Raw genomic sequence first — 15,131 nt, 5'->3', positions numbered from 1 at the left:
ATAATGCTACAAAATCACAATGTATTTATTAAAGGTTTATTCTAAAAATATTATAATGACATAATGTGTAATACCATCATAACATTCATAACATATAAATTCATTATCTTTTGCTCTTTTTTAAAAACTTAAATTAAATCAGTTATACATATACATGTACCTATTATTGTGTATTTGTGTCTGTTGCTTTTTTTAACATAAAATAACAATTTTGTTCTTTTAATACTTATAATAATAAGTGTTACCAAGGTTTATTACAGTGTATATTATATTATTATATACCGTACATCGTATTTACTCTTTATAGATAATTGGGATGTCTCGTCAAATAATTTATAATTATTAAATTAATTGCCAGGTTTTTCTATTAGTAATTACTAATTGCACAACAGACCTCCAAAAATAAATTTTAACTCAAAAACAAATGGTTTAAAAATAATAATATTGACAGATTTTTATAAAAAATATAGTAATATTATGCAATATTTTATAATATATATTTGATTTATTAAAATAATTGTATTAAATGTAAACACCAAACTGAGCCAATCGCGGCGCAGTAACGTAATTCTATTGGTCCGGTTGTTTTTTATTTATTTTTTTTATTGTAATACATTAAGTTTTATTACCAGAATACTGGATTCATGGATTTAATATATGTATATCTTAGTTTTCCTCGAGCCATCTTAATGATCGGAACGTTAAAATAGATTTTTTCCGTCATTGTGGAAGACGTATATGAACATTTCAGAATAATATTAAAGTAATAGTTTATACATATTATATAACAACTATTAAATATTAATTAAGAATTAAATTGTTGATTAATACGCATAAATATAATATGTTAAAATTAACAATAAATCTTTTAATTTTAAAATTCAAATTATTCAACGGTGAATGTGATTCAAATATCAATCAAATGAAAGTTGAAACACTAAGAACAATATAATAATAATTGTGTAATATTTTTTTCGTACAATTCAAACTGCTGAATAAATGTGTAAGGTTAGTTCTTATAAGTTATAAATGTCTAGCGCAATAATACTAATCCCTTCTCTAAGAAAATAATTTCCATGTGTGTGGACGCCACTCATCTCATATTCTCATCAGTGTGTGCCCGACGAGTGCAATCGGAACGGCGATGGAGGAAATATAAAGAAGTATTTTTTTAACTGAGTGGGAGTTTCATTATAAATCAAATTTATTTTAGATTCTAAGTGCAGTGATGAATGTTATATTGATTTTTATCATATGCATTTTATCTGTGTGTGTGTGTGTGTGTGTGTGTGTGTGTGTGATGGTAGTAGAAAAAATGATTTAAGATTCTACTTTCAAAATGGTTTCTAATAAAAATTAATTTATCCATTTAATCAGGGATGTCATTTAGGAGATGACAGGGGGGCATTAACCCCCCTGTCTTTAGCGGACCATTGTCGGGTATATGTTAATTTTGGTATGTTTTGTTTTAAATACCTTTATACATATATTTGGCGTAACTAAGACATAAATTGCGGTAAAATTCCCCTCAAATATAAGTCATTATATAGTAGTTAATAGCATCGAGTGTACAATATATACTCAATGCTAATAGGTAATATTTCCTATTGGGCACCCTTCTACATTTATATATATAATTTAGTCATTGTTATCTCTCAAATAAATGTGTTATTTATGCCTAGAGTAACCACGGTTAATGGTTATCTGAGATAACCGTGGTAGTAACTAACATAGTTACCAACCTAGTACGTATATATGTATAAAATTATTTAAGAAGGCGCGTTTGTATTGAGATACAAATGTAATTGTTAGCAAGCGATTTTTTTTTTTATTATTATGAACCGGTCAAAACTTTTGCCCCCCCCCCCCCACTCACAAGAACTAAAATGAAGCCACCGAATTTAATAGGTAAAAAGTAAAAATTCCTAATATTTTTCAGAATAATCAGGAAAAAAATAAAAAAATTAGGAAAAACTAGTATTTTTACGCAAAACTAATCAATTTTGTTTTTTTTAAATATATAACTTAAAATCACGAATATAATCATATTATTATTAGATAAAATGGTATTGAGTTAATAAATATTATTATATTAGTAATTAAATATTAATTATAATAATATAATAAATACAATATTTTCGGGAAAAAATTAGCTATATTACGTTATAGAAATTTTGGCAACATCATTATCAAATCGGTGTACCATAACTGCGCGTGCATTATGGCCATTTTATAATATGTCACCCTAACTCCGCACATAAGTTTTTTATTTTTTTTTATTGTTTAAATATAATATACCTATGATATTAAAATTAAATACAAATAATATTAGATAAGTAATACCGGAAACAGCATAGTCTAAACGATGTATCACTAACATATTTTATATAAATTATTTTAAATCTATAGGTATAAAAACTAATTAAAAATAATAATAATTAATACATACAACAAACATCGTTGTTTTCGGTATAAAATTAAATGTAATAAAATTATAATTAAATATTATGAAATTAAATTAAACTTTTTATAAAATTATATCTATTAATTTGGTTGTCGTTATGTAATTCTATTTTTTTATTTATAAATTGGATATGAGATTTTTGTTGAATTATAATTCTTTTACTTTCATTATTATTGACAGAATTCATTCGTATGTAAGAATTCGTCTGCGTGACCCATACATTAAAAAAAACTGCAATATTTGGATGTGCTGAAGTACACATTATAAATTCTATAATAAATACTTTTACACTCGTTTAATATACAAACATATGCGATTTATTAGGTTTCTGAGTCCTGGCGTTAATTACCTACATACGTAGAAAACAAAATAAATACGTAAATACGTACAATAATATAATATATAATATCATTATTTAAATTTACATAATATCGCAGATCACACTCACGTTAACGCTGGGCTATTTGCGGGTATGAGGTATAAGTATGGCACGGCCATTCGCGGCTGAATGAGAGGGGCACGCCAATTCACATCATGGAGGGGATAACAGTGGGGTCATCGGATTCACCGGATATTCAGTGGGTGTGGAACTTACTAAAATATACTATTCTTATATATTTACTAAATATTATTTAGTATCATTGCTTTTTATAATTCCCTTATATTTACACTGTCTGCATGACTGTATTTGTGCTTGCTTATACTTAGTCGTGCCATAAGTTCTGTCCCTATTTATCAGTTGTTCCATTAATATTTTACAATAACACTAATGACTTTGTTTATGAATATAATTTTCAACAATTGTAATATCTACTATTTTTGGTTAGTACGATAGTTCACGTCACGTATTAAACATGGAATGGGGTATTAAAGAAAATCGTGTTGCTGTTATTGCGTTATTTAAGTGTAATAAAACACCATTAGAGATTTTCAACTTGTTGAAACTGTTGAAAATAACGAAAAAATTTGTTTATCGGAACATAAAACGGTTCAACGAGTTCAACACTATAGATGACAAGCCAAGAAGTGGACGTCCACGTGAAATAAGAACAAATGCAGCAGTCGAAGCTGTCGCACAGAGGATTCGTAGAAATCCACTTCGCAAGCAAAAAATCATGGCTAGAGAAATGAAAATTCCACCAAGAACCATGTCACGAATAATTAAAGAAGACCTTGGTCTTGGTGCTTATCGAAGAAGCACCGGTCAGCGGTTGACCGACGCTTTACGTCAAATTAGAACGACAAGAGCGAAGAAGTTACTTAAGCGGTACGCAAAAAATGGCCACAGACAGATACTGTTTACAGATGAAAAAATTTTTACTGTAGAAGAAAAATTTAACCGTCAAAATGATAGAGTTTATGCTCACAACTCTCGGGAAGCTGCTGAAAATATTCAAAGAGTAGAAAGAGGACATCATCCAGCCTCAGTGATGGTTTGGTGGGGAGTGTCATATGAGGGTGTTACTCAACTGCATTTCTGTGAGCAGGGAGTCAAAACACGTGCGGTTAACTACCAAAACGATATTTTAGAAAAGGTGGTGAAGCCTTTAAGTGATACTTTGTTTGTAGGAAAGAACTGGACCTTTCAGCAGGATTCAGCGCCTGCACATAAAGCAAAAACCACACAACGCTGGTTAGAGGTCAATTTACCTGAATTTATCGCCGCTCAAGATTGGCCCTCGGGAAGTCCAGACCTCAATCCTTTCGACTACAGACTATGGAATATTTTAGAGGAGAAGGTCTGCTCTAAGCCCCATCGAAATATCGAATCATTAAAAGCCGATTTGGTAAAATCAGCTGCCTCAATACCGTTAGAAATGGTGCGTGCTGTCATAGACGAGTGGCCAGATCGTTTGAAGAAGTGTATAAATGCAAATGGTGGACATTTTGAATAGTATTTATTTTTTTTTAGTTAGTAAGTTAATAAAGAATAAATAACATCAGTTTTTTTATATTTGTTTTATTTTATTTATTAAGTATACACCTTTGTATAAGGGACAGAACTTATGGCACGACTAGGTAATCATATCATTACTATTACATTAATATAATAATATACATGTTATTTTATATTTAATTTTATTCTAAAATTCCTTAATAAATAAGATGAAACTATCGAAATTTTCGTGTTGTGCTATAAAAGTCTATGTACAATATTTGAACATTTAGTTGTCAAAATATATAAGTATGTAATAAAAAACGATGTACGTATTTCATCAAAATATTATGAACATTTAAAACGGCGTAGAAAGTAGGCAATTTAGGGGCATTCGCGTTTAGAATTGAAAAATTGTGCATCGTACATTCAACGTTACTAAAGCAAAGGCACTATATTACTACAGGATTGAATGATCTATAAAATAATCTAATTTAAGATATTTTTTCAAAAATAAGCTGTATAAATATTTTGTATACTTACCTATTAATATACATGATATTATAATTTATATTAAACTATAAATGTATAAAAAAAAAGCCCGAATAGAGTATTTTTGACATGGGTATAAATAAAAATGTAATAAATAATAATATACTTACTTATATGTATGTAATATGTATATATACTACTCAAGGGCAAGTTTAATTTCTAATTAATGTTATTTACTAATTACCTATTTAATTTTGGTTTAAACAAATGTATAGATGAAGAGATTAACAGAGAGCCTGCTACTCTTCAAGGTATATTTGATTGAATCGTTTTCAAGTTAGTTTTCAAATAATCTTTCCAATGACCTATTGTAAATAGTGTTCTCTTCGATAATTCTAACTATACTAACTATTGAACTAATTTTATTCTTCACTGCTTCTTCTTATTTTTTAAATTTCTCTTACCATAAGCGATTTTTAAAACTATTTTAACTGTTTTATAAGTATAAGTTGTTAATTTTGTAATAATTGGTGTGTATATGTCCATCAATAAGGAAAAAAATAATACGATTTTTGTAAGTACAATTTGTGATTTCATTAACTTTTTAAATCAAAAATTTCACAATCGTCCTCTTATAAAAGTATAAAACAAATATCGTAGATATATAGTATATACGCATACCAATTTAACTGTAGTATAGAACTTTTCCATTTTTGAGTACAACACGTGTATTCGTTCCCAAGTAAAGAATACTCCCATGTCTATTAGACCCTTTTTTATTACTAATTATTAATAAATTATATAGCATATTGTTATGCAATAAGACATCTCTTTACTTGTTAAAGATATTTTTAACGCACAACTATATTATGTAAATGATAAAAAATGTGATAGTACCTATTTATATAAATTTTCAAAACAATATTTTGTGTAACTTAATAAAATATATATCACTTTATATAAACATAATATTTCATCATAAATTAAACAATAGTTATTTGTTCTATTTTATCTAAGCATAACAAAATCATAATAATATTATAAACACGAATTTATCACTAGGAATCTATGAATAAACAATTGTGGATCGTTTAGCATTTAATTTTAAAATGTATTTATCAACTGTATTTGTAATCAGTTTTTCATTTGGCGTTGTAACTATCGTTGGAATGTTTAATAAAATGTGATATTACTTATCAGTAGAGCGCGGATTTATATACATTGAATATCAACCAAATATGCGCTAAAAAATCTAAAATATGCATAAATGTATGGCGTATGCACTAAAATGTTAAAATATGCATGAAAAATAATAATTATCAAAGACAATTATTTATTGAACATTTAATTAACTCAATATATTTAAAAAAATTATGGAACCCTACTATAGATACTCATCTACATTTCTTCATTTTTTTGATCACTTTCATCATCAATTTTTAACTACAAAATAGTTTGTATTTTTTTGCGATTTTGACGAATTTTTAGTCTTTAGATATGTTTAATAAAAATAAGCAACCTATGAGGAGCCTTTAATTAAATTTTCAAACGGTACTGGTTTAGTTAATGCCCGCCAGCACGCGTATTCTCCCGCCACTCAGGTTTAGTTGACACCCGTCACTTATATTTCTCGTATATAAGATAATTAGCATATCAAAAATAAGAGAAATATAAGTGGCGAGGATCAACTAAACCTGAGCGACGATAGATACGCTGGCTGGCGAGCATCAACTAAACTAGTACCTTTTACCCGATTTTAAAAATAACTACTCGGCGTTTTTCAGTTTGAGCTCTCCAAAATACGAACAAGATTAAATTTGATATCCAAAACCACCTCCATTTTTTAAAATCGAAACATTTTACCAAGAACTTATCACTTATCTTGCACTCATCCACAAATAAAAAGAAATACATTATTGTAAAATCAAGACATTATGGCTCCACTCAGAATCTAAAATACTGTCAAGGTTAGGTATTGAAATGCATATTATAATTGCGTTAGTATTATTATCATCCATGATAAATTTACTATTTGGACCTTAGTAGTATTTAACCATCACATATTACGTGGCGCTCTCTAGCCACGAGGTGATGAATTGTATAAATATTGTTCATAATAATTTACTTTCTAACGTCTAGAAATAATAACAGCATTGCACAACATATTAATAATATTGTCTTTTAGATTGTCCCGTCGTTTTATAAATAATCACCCGACCAAATCGCCTTCATATAATAAACAAAACGAAAAGAAGTAAAGCCTTTTATGTGATGTATTAACATTTAAAACTGTAGCAGTAAGGTCATTCATTGTGGTCAAATATACGTAAAACTCGGACATCTTGTCGTGCACAGACCGGTTGTTGAACACTTTAGTTTCGCTTCACTTAACTCGATCGCTGGTTATATTAGTGGTGTTTTTTTTAATTACCTCTATAATATATTTATTTAGAGTAAAAATATAATTGATATTTTTTTTTTGTTTAGTGGCTTTATGGTAATATTGGTAATTGGTATAATATGATATTTGATATATGATGATTATACCAATTACCAATATTACCATATCAAGTTAAAAATATTATTGCTGCATAAAATGTACCAATTGTCACATCTTAATAGTCTTCTTTAATTTATTACGACAATATAATGTTAAATAATTCATACGTGTTGTCCTTTTGCAAAAAGTATAAACTCAACATTATAACGTCGGATAAAAGTTTATAACTTTTCACTTTTGCAATATTACGATTTACGAATGATTTGAAAAATCGGTTTTATTTTAAAAATTGTCTGGAAACTCGTTTCTTGCCATGTTTTATCGATAATTAATTATATGTTATGTACATAATGCAGATATTAAATTAATGATTAAAAAAATACTATGCTTATAACCATCACACTTCTGTATACTTACGTTTTGTGTTTACATATTTTAATTAAAAATGTTTATAACAAGTATCTTGCTATGCATTGAATGCAGTATTATAGGTATTAACAAAATATGTTTTCCAGTAAATAAATAATACGATATAAGTATGATATAATATAATTTATAAACTATTACATTTGTGGAGTTATTGAGTTAAGGGGATGACACACGTGTTTAAGCAAGGTATAATCATTTTAAAATTTAGTAAATATAATAAAATTATAGGTAGGTAGTTTTAAAACACTCATAATTTGCTCTATAATTAAAATATCAATAAAAACCTCTGAGGTGCATAATTACACCTAAGACCTAACCACCTTCCTTATATAATTTTTATAATAATTCAATCCTCTTTAATTTGAGTAAAATTGATTATTGTGAGCGTACAATTTACATGTTATACATAATCTGTGTAAGATAAAGACAACACATGCTGATGATTCTTATAATAGTGATATTTGGATACTTAGAAGTTAGGATAACGTCATTTAAAACTCTTTTCTGTTTAATTTTCCCGGTTCGATAGAGTATCTTATATTTTGTTTACTTTGAATGTTTCAAATAATGAAATAGCGGTGTTATAATGACGGTGTGTGGTAACAAGAAAACTCTAAATTGTTAAGTGCCTAAATAAATATTTGTATTTGTTACACGGTATTAAAATTTATACAATTTACGTATAAATGAAGATAAAACTATACATATATATATATATATTATATACCTATAAATTATACATACGTTCTAGGAAAACTTTAAAAATAATTGCATTCAAACATTTTTTTTAGCTAATATTTTATCATTTCACTGCACGTGAACGATAGCAATAATATTATGGTTATAAACTGATATGTGTAGTTCGCCGGTCGTTTAGAATGTGAAAAAACTATATTTATTTAAATAAAAGCAAATTTATTTCTAAAATAATTAATTGAGTTCAGTTTTATGAGGTAGGTACTTCACGAGAATCTTATTCCCAAATCTGATTTGACTGTTATATATTATATGATTATATATATGTTCGATTAAAATTATTATAATTACAAGGCAAGTATAAATAAATAAAATGATTAAACTCATAAAATAACATATGTCACATGGTTTGATTGCAATGTAGAATATTGCAAATCACGAAAAATGTTTTTAAAAGTTATGCATTTTCAACGTTACGTATTGTTAATGTAACAACGTCGATTTATATTTTATATATCATTATATTAAATGTGAATTTAATTGAAATAAATGATAATACATTTTTTGTTAATTTAAATAATATGTATTATTATAAATACATTCATGGTTTAAATTTTGGTGAGTGTAAAACAATAATAATACTCATATAATATTCAAAATAAAACAATAAGTGCTAATAACAACTAAATAAATACAAAAACAAAATAGATAAGTAACTTTACCGAATTTCATAATATAAATCGTAAAATCACTATTATAATATATCATATATATGCATAACAAACTTCGACTTAAACAATATAGTAATTATAATTTATAGTTGGTGTGTTTTTAAATTCACAGTTGCCCAAAACAATCTGAAAGTCCTTGGCTCCTTCTCCATGCCGCCAAACGATTTGTATACCACATCTATAATACATAAATACATTACAATTTACAATGGTACTTAGAGTAAATATAAGTAAATAATTATCGCTACCAATACTAAAAAACAAAAACAAAATGTGCTAATAATAATATATTTATATATATAATGAGATATGTGAATAATTTAACTGGATTTTAAACCTTAAATTTATTTAAAAATAATTTTTGCAATTAATTTGGTTTGAAAATTTTATTTAGTTATTTTAATACAGGTATTGAGGTATATAGCTAATCATTATTTAGTTTTCATTTTTCGTAGTTGTTAAATTAGATTTCCGTTGTAATAAAACTATTTTGAACTGGATTTTTAACCTTTCACAATTTTTAATAGCGTATATATTATGAATTAAATATCGTTAACTTTATTCCCAATCATAATATGTATACATAGGTAATACCTGTAAGAAACATGTTTTTAATACTGCAGGTTTTAGTATATCTAAAACGCTTAAAGCTTCATACAAAATCAAATCACAGTAAAAATGTAAAATAATGTTTTCAATAATAAACTGCAGCCGATTGACTTAAAACTCAACATTCTGAACGAGGGAGTGTACAAATAGTTCAAATCATTAAGATTCATTACCTAGTAACATTGATAAATATTTCGAGTATCAATAATCTTATTTGTATACCTAATGAAGTTTAAATCAGTGAATGCTAACTAATGTCTATAGTATCTACAAAACCCTAAACATATAAATTTAACAATTATTTGTTAGCTTTTTTATTTTTAATCACATTTGTTAAATTATTTGCGTAATCCATTATACTCCATTATATAATCAAATACGCGCTAAACTAATTATTAATACAAAATAAATAATGAGCATTTCAATACCATCTAATAATGGGTAATATGTCTTATAATCGCAACTAAAAAATAATAAATAAAATTGTAATCAATATTCATATGTTTATCATTCATGGTAATTATAACATGGAATATTATATGAATTTAGATAATTATTATACATAAATATATTTAAACTGCAATAAATGTTTACAACTGGTTAGAGAAACCGAAGTTTAACAATAACAAAATTAAAATTTTAATGTAATAGGTATTTAGCTATATATTAAAACATAAACCTGCCAATTTATTAAAAATTCCATTTGGTTTGCTAATTTGAATCGAGTTATTCATTTTATTTTAACTAAAAATAAGTAAAAACGTAAACACGTATATATTATTGGCACCAAACTGTTGGCCACTTTACATTTTATTTTTAAACGTAAAATAAATATTATAAAATTCAAAACTTATTCATAAAATGAGGTTCCAAAATTTAAAACTGAAACGACCACGCACAAGACACATTACGCAAATCGAAATACAACAGAAATATAGAAATACAGATTTTTATCATCAGATTGACGAGATGATATATTTTATTTTTTAATACACCATTGTATTGTATATTTGTATTGTAATACTGTATGATAACTATAATAGACAATAGCAAATTAATTTTAATATAGTATTACTATTAATTATTGAAATCCTTGTCCTAGTAATCAACTTCAGAACTAATTTTGTTTTATTTGCTTTATAATATTGATAGATATCACCCAGGATCACTACATTTGCGTTTAATAATTTTTAATATACCTATACATTTATTTTTATCATTCCTATAAAAGTTAAAACAAAATCTATATGTACTTAGATTTTATAACTATACAATAATTAATTGTTCATACACATTATACGGTTATTTATTGTATGGATATCGGGAGATTAAACGTTAGTAACTCATCTATAATATTAAATATTGATGAATATCTGAAATTATATGAGTCATTTTTGACTAAAATTTTTTGATATCTTAAAGAATTAAAAAGTAAAATTAAATTTTCATTACACTTTTGATTTTTATTCAATTTTCCTTTAATCTTTCTGCTACGGTTACCAAAAATTAATTGTACATTTACAATAAAAATATTTTACAAATCTACCTAGGTATATGCATTCGTTAACCTGTAGGTACATAGGTATAGGAGTATACGACATCAGTTTTAGAAGTTTATTGCTATAATAAAATTATCAATATACTTCTATTCAAAAATATATTTACTGTAGCTACTTTGTGTAATTTATATTATGCTACTACATTTATTTAAAATAAGAGAGAAATAATGTGTAATAAAAGTATATATTATTGTGGACTGTGATCTTATAAGTTAAAACTTGCAAGATTGGTATGACACGACAAAAATAATGAAACCTTATTATTTAACTATAATATTGTTCTTAAAATCCAATAAAAATCATGTTAAATCTATGAATGGTCTTAAAACTGATGGTGGCGTTTTTTAATAATTTTTTGATTAGACACAATTGCATATAATTAAAACAACATAGTACCCCGATGTAGGTTAATGGTACAATAACATTACAAGTATGTACAACTTCCATGAACGATATGACATATTTTTGTCTTTATATAGTGCAACGTAATAATTAATTAAATTTTTTAACCAATTAGAAATAAAGCTGAAATAAATTTTCAAATGGTTATTACAATTTATATGATATTATGATATTGTATTACCTTAACATCATAATCTCTGACACCCAACTCAGCTGCAATAATCTCTAAATCGGTAGAATGGAGCGTTTTAACTTTATTAAATTGAGACTCGAGAACTTCTAAGACTTCGTCAGAAAGTGGTGTGTTGTCATTTCCAATTTTGTTAGAAAAATCCATCGCAAAACTACTCTACAACAAAAAAATAAATGCATAGATATTAAAAATATAATCTGATACTTCAATATTTTATGTATAGGTATTTAAGCATTTACTGTTAAAATATGTGAGATAAATATTTATTTAATTTTCTAAGACATAATTTTATGATGTACTATTTCAAAAACAATAAACATAAAGTTAATTGAATTAAATTAATTGGTAATATATTTTATTTGTAGGTTAATGGATACTCAAACTTCAGTAGTTTTCTCAAAATACATTCTATTCACGGTCATACATTAAACCTTGACCAAGCTTTCGTAGGCTTTATAAAATTAGACGTATTTATAACATTTTTTAAACTTATTTTTATACAGTTGTTGGTAACTAATAAGCGTGTAAATAAAATAATAAATAAGCCATATTTTGTTGTTATTTTTTGTTTAAATATAATTATGAATTTTTAATTTAATAATTTCCAACGAAGTTAAAAATTCCTCGAGAATACGGTTAAAATATTATTGTTGACTCGTTTTAACAGACGCAGACTTTATAACATATTATATTATGTTCAAAATAACTAAAAAATAACTAATTTTAATACATTTTGTAATTCATAATATATAGGTACGTTTATAATATTGTTGTATTTATCATAGTTATTTTTCAAATGTGTAATGACTAACGAATTGTATAAAATATAATCAAAAAGTAAATTTTGTCTTTTAATCATTTATCGATTTTGTGATGATATTAAAATTATATCATATTATGTTCAATATAATATTATAAACATAAATACCTAATGTAATACATTTTTTTAATTTTAAGAATAATAAAATTAGTTTTTACTGAAGATTACACTACTACAAACTACAGTAAATGAAAGCTTAAAAAATTTCTTATTTATTTACAAAATACAAAATAGGTTTCCCATCAATACCAAATTGTGTTAGTTTAACTTAATAAAGCATTGTTTTGATGATGGCTTAAATTATGAGTTTTGGTTAATCATTACTATAATGCCATGTAATTAAGTATGTCTATAATAAAATTATATGTTTTTCATCATTTCTATCAACATTTACTATTTACTGTTTATTAATATTAGTATACTAAAATATAGTTGTATTTCATATTATGTTTATAGCGCACGTTGTTTAGACATTAATTTATAAACCTAATCAAGAATAATATAAACGGACTAGATTGGATCTTTAATTACAAATAACAATATAATTATATGGTAACCAAAGATTTGGTGTCGGCTACCGAAAATATTTTGTGTAAACACGTTCGCACACTTTTGTGATCAATATAACTCCTATCTAACACGAAATCCATGTAAAATATGTAGCGATAAGATAATGAGCGATTATATTTACTTATTCATTATTTTTAATGTATTATATCTACTTTGAAAATTGAAAAAAATTATAGCTTTAGTTATGTGTAATAAAATACAATAAAAAATAGAAATTAAATCTAAAAAAAAACTTTCACACACTCATTATATTATACAGACGTAATAAAAAAAAATAATTAAGATTATTTTGTCCGTATAGCTATAAATAAGTATTATCGTCTTTGCAAAATCAGGCGATGACAGATGTGTTTTCTTCAAAAAAATGTATGTGTTTAATTACCTACTTATTTAATATTATTTTATATTTTCAACGTATATTTTTCAATTCAAATTTACAATAAAATCATCGTAAACCGAACATGCGCGTTGATAAAACGTATATATACACACAACTGATAATAAAACCATAATATGAATCACTTACGTCTATATTATGTTTGGAGATCGAGAGGATATACAGTCACGGCGATCTTCGGCTGGCGCGTAATAAAACTTTCCGAAAGCGGTTCCGAGCGAATCCCGACAGCGGACGACGACGTACTGAATTCGAAATCCACGCGCAATTTTCCCGTCAATTTTCTGCGGTGATGCGAATATAATAAATTACGATTTCGCAAACAATATTTATAATTATTAATGTCTATTGAAATGCGCGCGCAAGTATAATCAGAAATGTGGAAAACGACAAAATGCAATGGGTACCTATATAACACTATTATAATAATATGATGTATGCGTTAGTGTTACAATCACGATTTATGTTATTTATTGTCGTAAAAATTTGTATCGCAATCGTCAATCGATCAATTCGATCGTTGTAAATTTTTTTCTGGCTCGCAAGCGCGTTCGAAAAATTTGGCAAGCCGACAGACTCGCGTGCACGGACCGCTCTCGACGGACAGCTGTGGCGGTTTAAAATATATAAACTATATGTACAAAACGTATCATAGTCTCGGAACATAATGTGCGCGCGAGTATTTGTGTAATTCTATAGCTGGTTACCTCGAGAGTAGGTCGGACGTCTTCGGCCCCCACCGCGCATACACCTTTTATTATTATTATTATTATTGCGACGCGGGACTTTTCTCTTCGTATTTTATCGTGGTATACCTAGGTCCCGGACAAAATAATAATAATATTGTGTGTTAAAAAATAATTCTTTTCGATGTCATAAATTAAATTTTAATATTATTTTATGAATTAAGTGAGTAAGTGTGAATAGGTACGCGGTCGTAACATTCCGATGATAGTATATAGCAGCATACATGGTTGGGACGAGATTGGCTAGAACCCTAGAAGAATAATTTATAGGCACGATTATAAAATGTGAAATACGAATTTAATATGTATTGAATTTTTTTTTTATAATTCGATCAGAAATTATGCGAAATGTCACGTTATTACATTCAGTATTTTATCGAAAAAACAACTGGTCAAAAGACTAAAAACAAATTATTGTTAAAAATAAAATGTTAAAACGACTATTACATTATTATGTATGAATATTTTTTTTTTTCAAAGGCTTTTAATCGTTAAATAATCATCTTTATAATAAATAGATTTATTATTAGTATATAAATATCTATTTTATTATTTTAAAACATGTCTAATATTTATGTCTTTTACGATCTTTAATCGCACGCAAATAGTATGTTTGACTATTGTGCCTGCTGTCTGTCTATAAAATT

The 15,131-nt window shown here is 26.3% G+C and overlaps 1 protein-coding gene across 2 annotated transcripts; it reads right to left on the bottom strand.

Annotated features, from left to right (window-relative positions):
• Positions 1–7,865: 7,865 nt before the first annotated feature.
• Positions 7,866–14,413, bottom strand: LOC132922125 (homeodomain-only protein-like). Of its 2 annotated transcripts, none has more exons than XM_060985472.1 (3): positions 13,868–14,413; positions 11,940–12,107; positions 7,866–9,366 (listed from the first exon to the last, which is right to left on the bottom strand). In XM_060985472.1, exons 2-3 carry the CDS (start codon positions 12,093–12,095, stop codon positions 9,295–9,297), a joined length of 228 nt encoding a protein of 75 aa, XP_060841455.1. In that variant the 5' UTR covers positions 12,096–12,107; positions 13,868–14,413; the 3' UTR covers positions 7,866–9,294. The 2 variants fall into 2 exon arrangements, with proteins under 2 accessions (XP_060841455.1, XP_060841456.1); XM_060985473.1 differs by having other exon boundaries at positions 11,940–12,102.
• Positions 14,414–15,131: the final 718 nt, after the last annotated feature.

Source organism: Rhopalosiphum padi, chromosome 2 (genome assembly GCF_020882245.1).
Source record: "Rhopalosiphum padi isolate XX-2018 chromosome 2, ASM2088224v1, whole genome shotgun sequence".
Classification (NCBI taxonomy): Eukaryota; Metazoa; Arthropoda; class Insecta; order Hemiptera; family Aphididae; genus Rhopalosiphum; species Rhopalosiphum padi.
Note: the sequence above shows the minus strand (reverse complement) of the source record. Positions and strands in the feature narration are given on the sequence as shown.